Source organism: Leopardus geoffroyi, chromosome A2 (genome assembly GCF_018350155.1).
Source record: "Leopardus geoffroyi isolate Oge1 chromosome A2, O.geoffroyi_Oge1_pat1.0, whole genome shotgun sequence".
Taxonomy (NCBI): Eukaryota; Metazoa; Chordata; class Mammalia; order Carnivora; family Felidae; genus Leopardus; species Leopardus geoffroyi.
This window is the reverse complement of record NC_059331.1, coordinates 140,903,015-140,922,996: the sequence shown is the minus strand read 5'-3', so window position 1 is coordinate 140,922,996 and position 19,982 is coordinate 140,903,015. Positions and strand designations below refer to the sequence as shown.

General features: G+C 37.1%; 1 protein-coding gene across 4 annotated transcripts in view; it reads left to right on the top strand.

The window, feature by feature from the left end:
• The window catches only part of SLC13A1 (solute carrier family 13 member 1), a 143,882-nt gene that overhangs the window by 28,444 nt on the left and 95,456 nt on the right, over positions 1 to 19,982 (top strand). For 3 of the 4 annotated variants that reach the window (XM_045495476.1, XM_045495477.1, XM_045495475.1), the window contains exons 3-6: positions 6,359 to 6,495; positions 9,058 to 9,245; positions 9,847 to 9,904; positions 9,986 to 10,034. In XM_045495476.1, coding sequence (XP_045351432.1) covers positions 6,359 to 6,495; positions 9,058 to 9,245; positions 9,847 to 9,904; positions 9,986 to 10,034 — 432 coding nt within the window. The remainder of the gene's footprint in view (positions 1 to 6,358; positions 6,496 to 9,057; positions 9,246 to 9,846; positions 9,905 to 9,985; positions 10,035 to 19,982) is intronic. The other variant, XM_045495478.1, reaches the window with a different exon arrangement.

Genomic DNA, 19,982 nt, shown 5'->3' with positions numbered 1-19,982 from the left:
AAACTAGACCACTTTCTCACACCATTCACAAAAATAAACTCAAAATGGATTAAGGACCTGAATGTGAGACAGGAAACCATCAAAACCTTAGAGGAGAAAGCAGGAAAAGACCTCTCTGACCTCAGCCGCAGCAATCTCTTACTCGACACATCCCCAAAGGCAAGGGAATTAAAAGCAAAAGTGAATTACTGGGACCTTATGAAGATAAAAAGCTTCTGCACAGCAAAGGAAACAACCAACAAAACTAAAAGGCAACCAACGGAATGGGAAAAGATATTTGCAAATGACATATCGGACAAAGGGCTAGTATCCAGAATCTATAAAGAGCTCACCAAACTCCACACCCGAAAAACAAACAACCCAGTGAAGAAATGGGCAGAAAACATGAATAGACACTTCTCTAAAGAAGACATCCGGATGGCCAACAGGCACATGAAAAGATGTTCAGCATCGCTCCTTATCAGGGAAATACAAATCAAAACCACACTCAGGTATCACCTCACGCCAGTCAGAGTGGCCAAAATGAACAAATCAGGAGACTATAGATGCTGGAGAGGATGTGGAGAAACGGGAACCCTCTTGCACTGTTGGTGGGAATGCAAATTGGTGCAGCCGCTCTGGAAAGCAGTGTGGAGGTTCCTCAGAAAATTAAAAATAGACCTACCCTATGACCCAGCAATAGCACTGCTAGGAATTTATCCAAGGGATACCGGAGTACTGATGCATAGGGGCACTTGTACCCCAATGTTCATAGCAGCACTCTCAACAATAGCCAAATTATGGAAAGAGCCTAAATGTCCATCAACTGATGAATGGATAAAGAAATTGTGGTTTATATACACAATGGAATACTATGTGGCAATGAGAAAAAATGAAATATGGCCTTTTGTAGCAACGTGGATGGAACTGGAGAGTGTGATGCTAAGTGAAATAAGCCATACAGAGAAAGACAGATACCATATGGTTTCACTCTTATGTGGATCCTGAGAAACATAACAGGAACCCATGGGGGAGGGGGAGGAAAAAAGAAAAAAAAAAAAAAAAAAAAAAGAGGTTAGAGTGGGAGAGAGCCAAAGCATAAGAGACTGTTAAAAACTGAGAACAAACTGAGGGTTGATGGGTGGTGGGAGGGAGGAGAGGGTGGGTGATGGGTATTAAGGAGGGCACCTTTTGGGATGAGCACTGGGTGTTTTATGGAAACCAATTTGGACAATAAATTTCATATAATAAAAAAATAAAAAAAAAATACAAAAAAAAAATAAAAAAAAAAAAGAAAATACATATGTTTTTTAACACTTTGAATACTTGATTCACTCACCTTTACTGAGCCCAGTGTCAAACTCAGTCACTTTGTCCCTAGACTTTCCTCTAAATGTCTAAGATTACACATACACACACACACACACACGGACAGCAACAATAGCAACAATAAAAACTTCATCTTTCTTCCACATGACATTGCTGTTTTTGATGTGAAAATAAATACCATTTCCTCTTTCAGTCTCCCCCCCCCTCCAGTCTTTATGGTTTCTGCATCTCAACTCCCTTCCTTAACCCCACCACCTCCACCTGTGCCGTCACCACCATCTTCACTCCTGTTCCCAGAACTACCTCCAGTTTGTCAGTGGTACTTATGAATTAGATAGTTAGTGAATGTAATGTCTATCACGTGGTAAGCACTCACTATATATTAGTTAATATTATCATTATTTGTACATTGACAAGAGTGAATACCTCACTAGAAACGTTCTGACTGTTGCAAAGCTAAGTGAATCTATTTCATTTCAGCCTAAATTCGTTGCAAATTTTATGTGACTTTTTTTTACCCTAAGCTTAGTAGGAACTTGAAACAAATCAAAGTCCTTAGGACTTTCAGTGTAGCAAACTGCTCTTCAGTCTTATGATCCTCTTTCCAGAAAGGGCAACTGGAATTTTACTAGGAAATATCTGACCAAAGTTATGGGGAAAGGGCTAGAGATTTATTCAGAAGACCTGAGCTTAAAACCTGATATTCACTACTAATTACTTGTATGGTCCTGATCATGTCCCTTAGCAACTCTTTTTTTCTCATAATCCAGAGGTATTATAATATCAAATCAAATAAAAATGTGAAACAGTGATAGATACTAGGCATCAATTATTCTTATGAGTTTTAATATCCACAGTTAAAGGTGTTAAATATCATACCAGCCCTTCTGAAGGATTTGGAATCTCAACTTTGCCATGGAGACTGATGTGTCTTTAAATACCCTTGTCTAAGTTCAGAGCCTTACACATCCTTCTCTTTGGCCACAATAGTTTTAATCTTATGTTATGCATTTATTAAGTCAATGCTAAATATCTGTATCTTACTGAGCACCTTATTGTATTAAATAATGTCAACAAATTTTGAATTTCTCTCATATCTATTGAATAAAATCTGAAATGCTAAATATTTAGTGTGCCGAATTAGATATTCCAAAACAAATATCATTATTATTATTATCGTCATGGAAAAAGTGTTTATATATAAATTTTATAGATATAAATATGAAGATACTCATATGTATATGCAGATGTTATATATTTAGGTCAGTCGTGCAATAAATATTTATGTGCTAGGACTCTGCCAGGATCTTCGGAATACATTAATGAGTAAATACAGACAAAAGTCCCTGTCTTCATAGGAGAAAAGAGAAAATAAACAATATACCTTAATGCATAGGTAAATTACAGGGAGTTAGAAGGTAATTGGTGCTATGGAGAAAAGCAACAGGATAATAAAGATCTAGAGAGGGTTGCAGTTTTAAACAGGATCATCAGAGTAGACTCAATGAGGTGTCAATACCTGAACAAAGACTTACAGGAGATGAGGGAGTTAGTCATGTGGATATCTGGGGAACAGCCGTCACTGAAGGCCATACGGCCCCCACAAAGACCTCAAGGCAGGAATAGGTCCGAAGGGTGATTAGAGCAAAGTGAGTGAAGGAGAAAATGATAGAAGATGATGTCAGGGAGATAATGTGTAGAGGGACTAGACCATCTAGGGCCAAAGTAGGCCAACATAAGTAACATTTTAATGAAATGAGAATGAGACTTTCTAGAGAATTTTGAATAGAGGAGTGGCATGATCAATTTGACTTTTATTTAAAAGGATAATTTAGACCTGCTATGCTGGGAAACAAGGCAGAAAGAAGGAAACAGGTAGCAGGTTATTGCAATAATGCAGTTGAGAGGCCACGGTTAATTCAGACAAGGGATAGTAATAGGGATATTGAATATATTGTTAATGTATTTTTTTTTTTAATTTTTTTTTCAACGTTTATTTATTTTTGGGGGGACAGAGAGAGACAGAGCATGAACGGGGGAGGGGCAGAGAGAGAGGGAGACACAGAATCGGAAACAGGCTCCAGGCTCTGAGCCATCAGCCCAGAGCCCGACGCGGGGCTCGAACTCACGGACCGCGAGATCGTGACCTGGCTGAAGTCGGACGCTTAACCGACTGCGCCACCCAGGCGCCCCTGTATTTTTAAGATAAAACCAACAAAATTTCCTGTATGATTTGATAGAGCATATGATAGAAAGAAAGAATTCAAGGATGCCTCAGAACTTTTTGACCTGGCAGCTGGAAAATTGGAGTTGCCATCAACTGAAATGGGGAAAACCATGGGCAGAGTAGGCTTGTTGCACAAGAGAGGCTGACACCAGGAATACAAAGTTGGACACTAAGTATGAAATAACTGTTTGATATACAAGTGAGGGTGTTAAATAGGCAGTTAAATACAAATGGGCCCAGAGTTCATGAGAGAGAGCTGAGCTGGAGATACAGGTTTGAGAATTATCAGCATATACATGATACTGAAAGTTCTAAAAGTTGATGAGATCCTTTAGAGAATGAGTGAAGATAAAAAACAAACAAAGATAACAACTGACTAATTGGAGAATGACAACATTAAGGGATTGATAAGAAGAAAAAGAATTTGCAAAGAAGAATGAGGATAGGTTATTGAGGTAGGAGGAAGACCAGGAGAGTGTGGGATCCTGGAAATGTTTTAAGGATGAGGCAGTGATCAAATGTGTCAAATCTAATAGGTCAATTAATGTGAAAACTGGAAATTGGCCATTGGATTTAGCAACAAAGCATAAATAAATATTCTTAAACAACAAAATATATATAATAATAATATAATATAATATAATATAATATAATATAATATAATATAATATAATATAATATATAATTAATATAATATAATTAATATAATTATATACTTTATAACTGAGCATTTTTCTAAAAAATATCATTTAATTCACAAACTTGATATGAAGTATTATTGAACTTTTATGCGTAAGTATACTGACTTGTAGGAAGCTTGTGAACTGGTAAATTTTATAGCTAAGAGAGAACCCACATGCTCTGATAGCAAAAGTGCATGTGTTTTGGTGAAATCCCGCTTTGAGACAGAAATATGACTACCTTGATCTTAAAAACAGATTTCAAATTTCATTAGAATTTTATTTGACATGCTTATTTTGCCTCAAAAATAGTTATATTTACCAGTGTCATTTACAGACCAGTAGCATTTTCTCCTATTACCTCCTATACACATGGGCTATAAACAAACACATATACTCGTGACTAATGTGCTACAAATATACTGTGATGAAACCCAAAGAATGGGTAATACAATGGAAAACAAAAGAATGTGAGAATTCCTCCTTAGGTTTATAATTATTTGCATTTAGACAATTGGGCTGCAGGCCATTTTTTTGTTTACAGAGTCTATTAAGAGACTGGAAAACTATGAGTCTGAGGGCCAAATTCAGCCTGCTACCCAATTTTTAAATTAACGTTTTACTGGAGGAGCACCTGGGTGGCTCAGTCGGTTGAGCCTTCAACTTCAGCTCAGGTCAGGATCTTGTGGTTCGTGAGTTCGGGCCCCACATCTGTGCTGACAGCTCAGAGCCTGGAGCCTGCCTCAGATTCTGTGTCTTCCTCTCTCTCTCTCTGCCCCTCCCCTGCTCACACTCTGTCAATCTCTCTCTCAAAAAATAAATAAACATTAAAAAAAATGTTTTTTAAGTTTTATTGGAAACACACAAAGCCATGGTTATTCATTTACAGTCTCTGGCTACTTTTGTGCTACAGACAAGTTGAGTAGTTGCAGTACAAACAATGAGGCTCACAAATTCACATTTATTATCTGACCTTTTACAGACAAAGTCTGCCAACTGCTGACATAATCTAAAGAGAAATACAAGAGTATCTTATGGTCTTGGACTTCCTTCTGTGTTCAATAATTTACTAATAATGGCTCACTTCTATGTATTTCTTTAAATACATGGTAATTTTTTAAATTATTCTGCATTTATTTTTTCATAGAATACTCAGACTGATGGAATAGTGTAAGTAGGGTTTATTTTCATGAGCAAAACTGCAAAAGAGATAAGAGCAGAGGAAAACTCAAATGTCTGTTTATCTTCCAATAATCAATTTGAATATCAGGTACTGTAAGAAGAGTTTCCCAATTCCCCTAGAAAAAGGTGCTTATTTACTCTTTGAGCCTCAGCTATAGCTTGAAGAAATATTTTCCATGCACCTGTGATACTTTACTGCTGTCTTTGTTACCTTGGTTTTCTCACCTAGTAACCTGTAAGCTTCTTGAGTCTAGGGACTTATTAATTCAGTATCTATTGAGTGCCAATACGTGCCATGAATGTCCTAAATCCATGAATGCAATGATCAATAAGACACATCTCTGTCTTTTTTTTTTTTTTTTTAATTTTTTTTTTCAACGTTTATTTATTTTTGGGACAGAGAGAGACAGAGCATGAACGGGGGAGGGGCAGAGAGAGAGGGAGACACAGAATCGGAAACAGGCTCCAGGCTCTGAGCCATCAGCCCAGAGCCCGACGCGGGGCTCGAACTCACGGACCGCGAGATCGCGACCTGGCTGAAGTCGGATGCTTAACCGACTGCGCCACCCAGGCGCCCCAAGACACATCTCTGTCTTCAAAATATATCTAGTCTACTCGTTCTCCCTCCCCCCTCAAAATAAATAAATAAACATTAAAAATAAAAAAATAAAAGTAAATAAAAACCCAGTATCTTGGGTTCCCTTTCTTTTTTTTTTTTTTTTTTTTTTTTGTATATATTCTTCCTTAACACTACTATTTCTCTGGGTAAGAATATAGAACTTACTTCAAATTTGTATTCTAATGCATCTACATTTTTCTTAACCAAATAGAAAGATTAAGTAGTTTGAAGGTCACAGCTAAGAGCAGCAAAGTTAAGAGAAAGCAAAATTGCTTTCTCGGGCAATCTCATTTTCCCCCCACCAACATAAATAAATGATCATGGGCTTAACTATAATTTCAGGTGGCATCTGCTTATTTCAAAGATTTTCATCTACTGCTAATTGGAGTCATCTGCTTAGCAACATCAATAGAAAAATGGAATTTGCACAAAAGGATCGCTCTGAGAATGGTGATGACAGTGGGTGTGAACCCAGCATGGTAAGTACCGCATTTACTGTTCCAGGTTTACATTCCAAACAGATCATTTTTATGCAGAGCAAATAACTAAAAAGTAATACGCATCCAGGCAGTCATTCATATCACAGTATAGTTCATGCCTTTTTTTTCTCCTCTGCAAATATGAAAGGGATGTAAAGTGTACTTGAGTTGGAGGAGGAAACAACAACTTTCCCTTCACAGCAGGTCTAACTACAGGGAGATTGGAGTAAGTGCACACAACTCTCTCACCTTTCATGCACATTAAGAGGCAAAGCTGAGAGGAGCCTTGAACCTCAACAGACAAGATTGATAGGCTTCAGAGTAGATTTCAGTCCTATCTCGTTTTTTGGCTAATTACCCATTCAAGACTTGTTCAAGAGCATCCTTGATCATCAGGGAAGATGTTAAGAACCAAAGACAAAGACATTACTGACAAAATACAAATGTGTGCAGAAAAATTCCAAGGTGAACATTTTTCTTTTTAAATGAACTGTTGCAAAGTGAAACAAATCAATTAAGAAGTTTCATCTACAGAATGTGAAATCGCTCAGTTGACTGATTTTCCCCCACTGAATGCTTTCCCCCACTGAAACGAATGCTTTTTTCCATTAAATTAATTGGCTATTGTAGTTTTAATTCTAGCTCTTGTTAAGAACATAGATGTGAGCTAAAAAATATATTTTCAGTGTCATAATCACTTGCATATGAGAAATTATATGTTTCTCTCTAAAGGCAATAACATATATACCAGTCCTTATAAAGTTTAGTGTGTAGTAAGCAGAAAGTTCCCAGTAAAATTACCACCAAAAAGTTCTAAATTAGAAATTATAATAATACTGATTTTAAAATACACATTTAACATTTGCCTAAGCATTAAGCTTTAAAGCCTTAGGTGGTTCTTCCCTTCTCATTTTTCTTTGAAAATAAGAAAATTTTATTGAATTATGTTGCATAATTCATTCTAGAGTGTATCCATATCTGTGTTTACCATTTATGAGTAAAATAGTGTTGTTGAACACAGAAAATAACTCAGATGAGTCAAATTTTTTAAATGTTTGTTACTTACAATTTTTATAACATGTATGTATTAAGATAATTTCACTCTTAAAATGAAATGGTGTTCTACAGCTCTTGGGACGCTACAGATACTGTCTCTTTTCCTTGATCACCTTCTCACTGACCACAGGGAATAGGGGAGTGAACTGCACAGTGAAGCAAGAGTCCTGTCCATTATATCATTAAGTGGCTTTGCAATTTAAGGCATTTTCACCACACTAAAGATTTATCTGATCACCATCTTCTTTTATAGGAATATTTCATGTCTTGTCAGAGCCTTAAGTTAAAGGTATTTCTAGTTTACTTTTATTAAGAATCATGTCTTATTTAAACAGATATCTGAAGAGTTCTATTTTGTTTTACATGTAAAAATTGTTCACCTGATCTGAAGTGGAAACTTACAGTGTGGAATTTTTCTTGTGGATCTACTTTTTTTTTTTTTTTTAATCTTTATTTATTTTTGAGAGAGAGACAGCATGTGAGCAGGGAAGGAGCAGAGACAGAGAGAGACACAGAATGCGAAGCAGGCTCCAGGATCCGAGCTGTCAGCACAGAGCCTGACATGGGGCTCAAACTCATGACCTGAGCTGAAGTGGGACGCTCAACCCACTGGGCCACCCAGGCGCCCCACTTGTGGATCTACTTTTAAGGGGAGTCACAGAATTTTATAAATGGCTTTATATGGAAAGATGTGCTTCTGAATGATTTTCTGGGATCTCCTACTCAAAGGAGATCACATTTTTTCCCCCAGGTGTGACTTGGAAAGCTTATAGATACAGTTTCAAATCCTAGAAGTCTTAGGTGTGTTATTTTTAAGGGAGAAGAACTGCTCTAAATATAAGAGAAGACAAAATAATATATCCAGTTCTTGACCACAGGTAGGAATGTTAAATTCAAGAAAGCGTAAATAATAGAATCTATAGAAAATTCTGAAACCTCATTTTAGCTACTAATTTTAACCATTTCCTTTATCTACCATATATTGAACCAAGTAGTCAATAACAAAAAGCAGATTTAAAAATATTAATTTTTCTCCTTGCCCTTGTGCCTCCCTGGCACACAGACTAATAAACAGAGATGAGATCAAAAGATAAGAGAAAGAATAAGGGACCCTAAACTCAAAAATTGATTACATTTCCTCTTACTAGTATTTGAAGGTAAGCGTCATCTGCAAAGGGCATTCAAATATTGGTATAATATTATAAGCTGTTATACCATCTACTGACTTGCAGTTCGGTTATACATTTAATCATTTTTTTCTGTTTCAAGAGAAGATTCTTATGGTTTCCAGGGAGACAAATCTCATAAAAACTCCACTCTTCTATGTGCCACTTTGGTTCCTGTCTGGCTATGGCCATCCTCAGGGGTCGTCATCCGAGGGGAACCTTAACTTAAGTGTGTTTTGAAAAAAATTCCCAAGTCAAAAACAGCAACCTTGACAGTTAAATAATACAGAGCTAGTTAAGCTGAAGAGCACAGTTCATACTAAAAGCCCTCTCATTTCAGGCTGACATTGGGGTTCATGAGCAGTACCGCCTTTTTATCTATGTGGCTTAGCAACACCTCAACTGCTGCCATGGTGATGCCCATCGTGGAGGCTGTGGCACAGCAAATCATCAGTGCTGAAGCAGAGGTCGAGGCCACTCAGATGACTTATTTCAGTGGATCAACCAACCATGGACTGGAAATTGATGGTATCACATGTTGTTACAGCTGCAGCGGGGTCTAATCATTTGGGCAATAGGCATAAACTCAAGAATTCTGGCTTATATTTTATTGACTGTCCATACATGCATGATGTGAATTTAGCCTTCCCCTTTCTGTATTTATACAAAGGAATGACATTACCCGAATATTTTACCTTCAGTTAATGGTCAAATCTACATTCTCTGGAAAAAAAGAGGAAGGATGCCCTTTCTATCCTCCAGCCAGTCTGATGGAAATCTTTCTCTGTCTCTCTCTCTCAGGAGACCCCCGGTCTACTTTCCTACTGAATTGACATTCCTGCATAATATTGGGAATCTTTCATTCCTACATTCTATTTGGAAAGAGTATTGCATTTGGCTGTGGTTATTTCTGGCTCTGATAAATTTCCCTGATAGAGTGAAAACTGTTGGGGCAATATTTGTATTTATAAAATACTTTATTAAGATGAATGTTATGTCAGTAGGTGAATTTATTTCCAGTTTCTAGTAATGCTTACATCTTGACACACACACACACACACACACACACACACACCTGCACACACAGAAAACCCTTTAAAGTATTTTTCTTCTATTTAATGTTTTGCAGAAAGTGTTAATGAACACGAAACAAACGAGAGGAAAGAGAAGACAATACCGGTTCCAGGGTAAAGAATATTGACATTTTGATTAGGATTTTCTAAATTACATTTTAATAAAATTATAAACGGGGTCGATTTATTTTGCAGATACAGTAATGATGCAGGGAAAAATTCAAGCAATATGGAGCTGGAAAAGGTACATTAAATGTGATTCTTTCTAAATAATTATATGTGAAATTATATTAGATGTGCAGTTAGAGACGTATGCATTTTAAAATCTGCTACTTGCTTCCTTGTTTATAAATTACTTTGCTTGCCTAAGTCAAAATGGTTTGATAAGCCCTCATGGAGAGACTAAAATCAATATTCTGATAGAAAGTATTTTAGGCTTTGAAAATTAGCATCATTATTTTCTCCTTTTACTAAGTTTGTGGTGATAGGAGGTAGCATATGTAGTTCAAAGAAATATAATTCCAGTCTCAGAATATTGTTTCATTTTCTTATTAAAATCTTACTGGCTTGGTAGCCTGATTTTCATTAGGACTCTCCCCATTTCTTTCAGGTTATAAACTTAGAGCAACTATTCGTGTAATTGCAATCCAGTTATCTTTAGTATTCCCACTAAAAAATTCAATGCAGAATTTATGAATTGCTACTGTCAAACACAGATGGAGGAGTCGGAGTCATTCTAGCTATTCAAGGAAGGAAGGAGACTTTTGTAAATTATCCCACAGAATTCATTTCCCAGAATAAATCAATATAAAAATTCTATACCGAGTTGTATCGGGAGCAATAGATCTTGAGTCTACTGAAAAGTAATCCTGCATAGCAATAGTTTTATAGTAACCATGGTATTAGGAATAGGAGAGTGGGGCATATGTTCCTTCCTCAGGCTGTGATGCATTCACATGCAGCTCAGTAGGAAAAAGAAAACTCTCTTGTTATTTACAGAAATCTTTAAGGAAAGAGTGATTTCTGTGTAAAGTGGAGACAAATAACAAAGCTAAGTTTTAAGCCTTTAGCTACAGTGTACAGTAAGGGTTTTAAAGATGAGAACTGAATATACATTTATGAAAACATTATCATTTTTAGTGATAGAGTAATTCTTGTAAAACATAGAAAATCAATAGCAGGCAAAGTATGTCACAGAAGAATACATTAAAAATGAGCTTTAAAAATTATGAAAACTGCCAATGCTAAACAGAAAAATATGCTCGCACTCAGTAACTTTCTCGTGGTCATCTTTAGAAACCCAGTTTTCTGGCATGATGCTGAAATTTAGTGTCAGGCCCCTTCGAATCGATTTGACATCCAACACAGTCCTAGGCATTATAGAAAGGTCCAACGATGAAAAGACCTTCTCCCCACTGTGTGCAGCTCAGAGTCTAGTGGGGAAGGTGGACGTAAAAAAGACATGTGACATAACTCCTACAACAGAAGCATGCACAGAGGGGCTAAGTGTTCAGAAGTGGAGAGCAACCAGCTCAGTCAGGGCATGTTGCAGGAGTGGAGTGCAAGGGAACGAGATTTGAGTCAGGAAGGAGACAGCATGTTCAATCAGCAGAATGCAGACTCCATGCATGCAGGGACTATGTCTCCTTTGTTCACATTTAATTCCATGACACGCTTCATTGCCTCATTTTCAGTAGATATTTATCTTCATCAATTAATGAATGAGTGAAAAAAAAAGAGGTATTCTAATTAGAGATTGCAGTGAATTCAAAGACCCAAATATGTGGAGAACCGGGCTTTTTTCAGGAAACCTCTCCACTGCAGGTTCTAGGGATGAGTTGTGGTAAGTGAAATGTGAAGATAGATCAAGCCATGTTCAAAATAGCTGTTTGTGGGACGCCTGGGTGACTAGTCTGGTTAAGCATCTGACTCTTGATTCCTGCTCAGGTCATGATCTCACAGTTTCGTGAGTTTGAGCCACACGTCCGTCTCTATGCTGAACCTGCAGAGCCTGCTTGGGATTGTCTCTCTCTCTCTCTCTGTCTCTGCCCCTCCCTGCCCATGCTCTCTCTGCCTCTCTCAAAATAAATAAACTTTTAAAAAAAAAATTTTTTTTTTCAACGTTTATTTATTTTTGGGACAGAGAGAGACAGAGCATGAACGGGGGAGGGGCAGAGAGAGAGGGAGACACAGAATCGGAAACAGGCTCCAGGCTCTGAGCCATCAGCCCAGAGCCTGACGCGGGGCTCGAACTCACACACCGCGAGATCGTGACCTGGCTGAAGTCGGACGCTTAACCGACTGCGCCACCCAGGCACCCCAAAATAAATAAACTTTTAAAAAAATATTTTAAAAAATAGCTGTTCTTGGGGCGTGTGGTTGGCCCAGTCCTTAAGTGTCAGACTTCGGCTCAGGTCATGATCTCATTGTGAGTTGGAGCCCCCGTGTTGGGATCTGTGCTGACAGCTCAGAGCCCAGACCTTGCTTCAGATTCTGTGTCTCCCTCTCTTTCTGAGCCTCCCCTGCTCATTCTCTGTCTCTGTCTCTCTCTCAAAAGTAAATACACATTAAAAAAAATAATAATTAAAAAAAATTTTTAAATGCAGAAGAGTTTAGAGTTTATCTTAGGGGAAATGGGAATCTTTGAAACTGGAGAGCAGCATGGTAAATTCTGCCCATTGAGAAACTTACTATGGCAACAATTTGAAGAGTGGAGAGTGCAAACCTAACTGGACTTTTTTGATTAATCAGACTTTGAGGACAAGAGAGAGAAAAGCATAGAAGATGTCTCTGCTAGAGTAAACTAGGTAAATGTAGGCCTTGATGTCACCAATTGAGATGCAGACACAGGAGGAACAAGTGTTCAATGGAGAAAAGTAAAGATAATGTGGGTACATTTAGGGTAATAGACTGAGTTCTGAGTTTGGGAGAAGAGAGCAAGCAAGGTCTTTGAACAATGCTTCTGTGGTCTTTGTAGAACTCAACGTATAAAATTCAACTTTATGCAAAAGAAAAATTAAGGGATAACTTTTTACTTTACAAAAGTATTCTTTGTTAGAGATAACATGAAAGTGTTATTTTATATACACACTTAAGATATGTTTTGATTTTTAACAATTACAGATAGATATATTGTATATTTTGTGTTCAATTTGTACTAAATTGCACCTGTTCTTTGCCAGGTTTAAACTAGCTATTTTAACATTAATTGATTATGTGGAAGAATCTGTATCTACTTCATCTAGTTATGAAAAGGAAAGAATATTTATATTTATAATTTTTTTTCTTCTATTTTCTTCTTAAAGCAGGTAGGGCATTCTATTGAATTAAAATAGCTGTATGGTTTGGCTTTGAATTTGAACTATAAGTCATCAAAGATCCAAATATTACTCCTTTAAAGAAGGAATGGTTTAAAATAAATTTCAGAGAAGAGGGAAAAATGAAGGGCTTAGGTTTTTTTAAATTTGCACTATTTTGCCATGTTCGTATTTTAAAAAAATATTTAATTTCTACTGAAAATTACTACAATTTTGTACATTTGAATCATTTGTTCAGTAAAAAATTAAGTATTTTTCTTAAATTTAATTAAAATCTGTTTACTAGTATAATTAAATCAATCCAAGACGATCAATAACCTTACTTTATTTTAGAATTATATATTTACTTCATTTTTTAGAATTATGTTTCTCTTTAAAGGCAGTAACACACACCAATCCATATAAAGTTTAGTGTGTAGTAAGCAGAAAGTTCCCAGTAAGTAGAAGAAAATTAAGAATTACCACCAAATAAGTTCTACATTAGTAATTATAATAATATTGATTAAAAATATACGTTTAACATTTGCCCAAGTATTATCTTCTTAATGAGGCCTACCCTGATCACCCATTTTCATTATGGCCAATACATCCCTCCTAATACCCTTGAACCTGCCCTACTTTTCCCAAAGCATGCATTACCTTCATACCAATGAAATTATTCATTTAATTTTTTTCCATATGCTTATTTGTATTTCAAATATCTAGAACAGGTGACTGCCATAGAGTAAGCATGTAGTAAATATTTGCTGAGTGAAGGAATAAATTCAGTAATATTTTTCTCAATAATACTTAGATTAAAAGAACTCATTCTGTATAGAAACTATAACAAGATAAAAGATAACTGATAAAGGTTGAAAGATAAAACTGTGAGTCAGATTAATTTAATTTTTTCCAGCTTAATTGAGATATAATTGACACATAAGTATACTTCACTCAGCCAACACATTGGGTAAATTTAAGGCGCACCTGTTGATTTGATATATTTATATATTGCAGAATGATTATCACCATTGCAATAGTTAATACCTCCATCACATTACATAATTACCATTTCTTTTTTGTGGTAAGAACATTTAAGATCTACTCTCTTAGCAACTTCCAATATATAGCAAGTATTATTAATTTTAACCATCATGCTGGACATTAGGTCCTGAGAAATTATTCATCTTATAACTGTAAGTTTGTACCCTTTGACCAAAATCTCATTTCCCCAACCCCAGCCCCCAGGACCACACTCTACACTCTGTTTCTATGAATTAGACTTTTTTCAATTCCACATGTAAATGATAACATGCAATAATTGTCTTTGTCTGACTTATTTCACTTAGCATAATGTTACTATAATAACAGCCATTCTACTGGGTATGAGGTCATAACTCACTGTGATTTTGATATGCATTTCCCTGATGGTAGTGATATTGAGTATCTTCTCATCTACCTGTTGGACCACTTGTATGTCTTCTTTGAAAAAATGTCCATTCAGTTCCTCTCATTTTTAAATTGGATTATCTGGGATTTGTTGCTGTTGAGTTAATTTTTATGAGTAGTACAAGAAAGGGGTCCAATTTTATATGCCTGTGGTAATCCAGTTTTCCCAACACCATTTATTGAAGAGGCTATCCTTTCCTCACTAAGTATCTTGGCTCCTTGTCAAATGCTGGCTCCTTGTATATATTAAAGTTTATTTCTGGGCTTTCAATTCTGTCCTGTTGGTGTGTGTGTCTCTTTTTATACCAATTCCAGACTGTTTTGATTACTATAGCTTAGTAACATAGTTTGAAACCAGCAAGTGTGATACCTTCAGTTTTGTTCTTCTTTCTCAGGAAAGGGAAAATTGCTTTGGCTATTCATGGGGATTAATTTCATTTCTTGGTGGAAAGAATATAAGGGTTTGGAACTAAAACTTATCAACCCTAAAATTCTTGTTGATAGAACTGCAAACTTCTGACATAGATGATAATAATGATAATTTTGCCATTGCTGCTGCTACTGCTAGTAATGATTACATGTTAGTTTTGAAGGTGATAGATATTCAGTAGCCCCTCTGATTCCAGGAACTGATTAAAGAATAGACATATACCAATGCTGCATACCTAAAAGGGAGATGTTTTCCATGACTTGCCAAGTTCTCTTCTTATTATAGACCATGACCCAGACATTAGCAGAGCTCCCTACTTGTGCCCAGAATAAAAGTGGTGGGTAAGTGATTAGCCTATAAATCCTGCATGACTCTAAAAGTAGTTACAATATTTTTTTTTGAGGCAAAAAGGAACAAAAACAATGGAATATCCTAAAGGGACACTGACAGTACATGGTCAAATTTATTTGTCAGGTTCCAGGGGAGCAACTGAGAAACCAATCATCATCACTCATATTATTTCTATCAGAAGTGAGTTCCAGGTATCCGAAAACCAATTTTTACATACCAAAAGAAGAATCAAGTTGCTAGATTTTTCCCTTCGTCACAAGCACTAGTATTATTCAAAGAGATACCCACATTTTTTTTTAATTTTTTTTCAACGTTTATTTATTTTTGGGACAGAGAGAGACAGAGCATGAACAGGGGAGGGGCAGAGAGAGAGGGAGACACAGAATCTGAAACAGGCTCCAGGCTCTGAGCCGTCAGCCCAGAGCCTGACGCGGGGCTCGAACTCACGGACCGCGAGATCGTGACCTGGCTGAAGTCTGACGCTTAACCGACTGCGCCACCCAGGCGCCCCAGAGATACCCACATTTTTATACTAGCTCAATTTCTAAACGTCCAGGCATCTTTGAATGAAAGGAATTGGAAAATCGGTTTGCTTTTAATGAAAGGTCTAAGATCATTGTTTTCCTTTCATTTTATATAATTCATCATCCTCTAAAGGGAAGAGTTCAAAGGGAAAATTTCCTTGAACAAATTAAATCTTGTTTTTTAATTAGGTGTTTAGTTTGGGGGTGAAAATCCTTATTATTGAAAACCAAATTCTAAAAGAAAACACTGTTTAATGTTCTCCAAGAATTCAAAGAACCATATTAACTGTAATAAGCATGGTTTGTAATATCATGGTCTAGGGGCATTAGTTCTGCCAAGTTGGTAGATAACAATTCTAGAATATCTGGTGTCTACATCAAATAGAAACAAAAGTGTGTTCTCCCTGATTGCTCTTCCATGCAAGCCTAGGTGTAACTGAGTGGCAAAGCCACTCATGAGAGCTCTTCAGTCCTCACCTGACACCTGACAACGTAGGTGTCTTCTTTCACTCATCCAGACAAATCTTGTAGTTTACAGAGAGATGATGATAGAGAAGGAGAGAAACCACCACATACCCTTTAGGAATAACAGCCCCATCAAAATGACAGGAGACAGCAAGTGTCTGCAAGGATGTGGAGAAAAGGGAACCCTTGTGCACTATTGGTGGGAATGTAAATTGGTTCGGTCACTGTACAAAACAGTATATAAAGGTTCATCAAAAAATTAAAAAGGGAGTTACCATATGATCTAGAAATCCCACTTCTGGAGATATATCCAAAGGAAATGAAAACAAGATCTCAGAGAGATATCTGCACTCCTATGTTCATTGCAGCATTATTCACAATAGCCACAATATGGAAACAACCTAAGTGTCCACCAATGGATGAATGGATAAAGAAGTGGTATGTATATACAATGGAATATTATTCAGCCACAAGAGAGAAGGAAATCCTGCCATTTGCAACAATATGGATGAAATTTGAGGACATTATGCTAAGTGAAATAAGGCAGACAGAAAAATACAAATACTGCATGGTATCATTTATATGTGGAATCTAAAAAAAAAAGTAAAATTCATACAGAGTAGAAAAGTGTTTGTCAAGGGCTGAGTGGTGGGGTGCAAACTTTTGGCTATAAGATGAGTTAGGTCCAAGGATGTAATGTAAAACATGGTGACTATGGTTAACACTATTGTATGATTGAGATTGGTTAGGGTAGTAGTGTTTGAATGTCTCAAAACAACAACAACAACAACAATAACAGAAAAATAGATGTGTGAGGTGGTGGAAATATTGATTGGCTGGGTTGGGGTTACTTTTCATAATGTATGTATGTGTCAGATTACCACAACTATACACTTTAACTATTTTATAATTTTGTCAATTATATCTCAATAAAGTTGAAAAAAATTGTGGGATTTTTTAAAGTTTATTTATTATGTGAGAGAGAGAGTATGAGCTGGTGAGGGTGGGGGTTGGGGCAGAGAGAGGAGAGAGAATCCCAAGGAGGCTGGATACCGTCAGCACAAAGCCCAGCGTGGGCTTGATCCCACAAAGAGACAGTCAACCAACTGAGCCACCCAGGTGCCCCAGTTGTGGGATAATATATGTGTACATCAAGTGACCTTGATGTACACACTAACAGTGAAAGGATTCCTCCCATCCAGTTGATTGGCATCTAGATATTTATCTAATTTAGGCACTTCACATGTTTTTTTTAAATTTTTTTTAAAGGTTCATTTATTTATTTTTGAGGTGGGGGCAGTGGCATAGAGAGAGGGAGACAGAGAAACCCAAGCAGGCTGTGCACTGTCAGCACAAAGCCCAACACGAGGCTCAAGCTCATGAACTGTGAGATCATGACCTGAGCCAAAGTTGGACAGATAACCAACTGAACCACACAGGCGCCCCTACTTTGTCTTTTTTTTGTCTTAAACATTTATTCATTTTTGTAGACAGACAGAGATGGAGTGTGAGCGGGAGAGGGGCAGAGGGAGAGGGAGACACAGAATCTGAAGCAGGCTCCAGGCTCTGAGCTGTCAGCACACAGCCCAATATGAGGCTCAAACTCACGAACTGTGAGATCATGACCTGAGCCATGTCTAACGCCCAACCGACTGAGCCACCCAGGCACCCCTAGTTAGTCTTTTTTAATGTGGCAGTTCCTACGCCTCTGGGAATATAAATTGAGCTTTTAAAAGAAATCATAACTATTCTATTTACTAATCCATTTTATGACAACACATTTCATTCAAGAATTCGGATGCCTCACTGTCAGTGTTCTTACATCAGAACAAAAGATTAAATTTCTGGTATGTAATAGAGACCCAATATCCTCCACAAACAGTCTAGACTAGAGTGAAGGTAAATGCCTGCGTACGGACAAGCAGGTAAAACCTAATTCATCTGAAATTATACCAGGTGTATTTTTTTTAAGTTTATTTATGTATTTTGAGAGACAGAGACAGCACAAGTGGGGGGAGGGGCAGAGAGAGGGAGAGAGAGAGAATCCCAAGCAATCTCAACACTGCCAGCACAGAGCCTAATGCGGGGCTCAAACCCACAAAGCCCTGAGATCATGACTGAGCCAAAACCAAGAGGGATGTTTAACTGACTGAGCCACCCAGGTGCTACCAGGTGTATTTTCTGATAAAAGAAGGTAGTAGGTGGCAACAGTTAGTGAGGTAAATTCACTTATCTTAAAAAAAAAAAAAAAAAAGATAAAGGAATCACAGAAGCAATCTGTGAACATGACCTCACTCCACATTTCAATTTTTATTGCCGCCAAAGTCCTAGCTCCACTGATATCTAGACTTAGCTGTGTTTCCATAAAACACTTTGTTGTTAAAGGAATGATTGTTGATAATATCTTTTCTCCCATATGTCTTTCATTTTTGAATCACCAAAATGCAGTTCTTCACATTTGAAGTTATTGAAATATCATCTGGCAAATAACATAAGTTCAGCCATGTTGGAAGCATCTGTACTTTCCTCTAACTGTACAGTAAGCCTCCCACGCTATATAATTTATTCTAATGCTGTAGTTTGTTTTTTTAAAATCCTCAGAAATGTTTTTCTATGCATCTTCCCATAGTATTTCCTAACAAAAGAGTGCATTTATTTTATTTTGTCCTCAAATCATTTTTATGTATTTGATCATGAAATACTTTACACACACATGTATTTATAAAATGTAACAGATGGGGCGCCTGGGTGGCGCAGTCGGTTAAGCGTCCGACTTCAGCCAGGTCACGATCTCGCGGTCCGTGAGTTCGAGCCCCGCGTCGGGCTCTGGGCTGATGGCTCAGAGCCTGGAGCCTGTTTCTGATTCTGTGTCTCCCTCTCTCTCTGCCCCTCCCCCGTTCATGCTCTGTCTCTCTCTGTCCCAAAAATAAATAAAAACTTTGAAAAAAAAAATTAAAAAAAAATAAAATGTAACAGAAAAAAATTAAAGAAAATGCATAAAATGGTATCTTTCACACCTCAGCTTAATTAATTTTGAGAAATCTCTGTGAGCCCTTCTCTGATTCCATCTCCTTTCCTCACACAATCACATCCTTCCCCTTATTGAGACAGCCACAGTCAAGAATGTTGTGTTAATCATTCTCTTGTTTTCTTTTCAGTATTTCTACTTCTTACTTCTTCATCACGACAAAGACCCAAAATAGCAATAGTTTTAACAAGATAGGAATAAGCTGAAATGGTGGCTCCACAATCATGATGGCCCTGATTCTTTCTGTCCCAGTTGTGCCATCCTCTCAGCACTTGACTGTTACCTCATGGTGTAAGATTAGCTGCCTCATCTCCCTCTATCCATTCTCTACTCTAGCTAGCAGCAAAAAAAGAAAACAGAAGGTGTATGTACTTAGAAATTGCTCTATTACTTTCCTGGCTTTAGGATTGTTTATATTTTATATTTCTACCTGAGTTAGTTGCATTTTTCTAGGAATTTATGCATTCCATCTCAAATATACTGGCATATAGTTGTTTACAATATCCACTAAGACCTATTTAATTTCTTTTTGTTTTAATTTCTTTTTAATGTTTGTTGTTTTTGAGAGAGAGAGAGAGAGAGAGACAGAGAGCAAGCAGGGGAGGGGAAGAAAGAGAGGGAGACACAGAATCAGAAGCAGGCTCTAGGC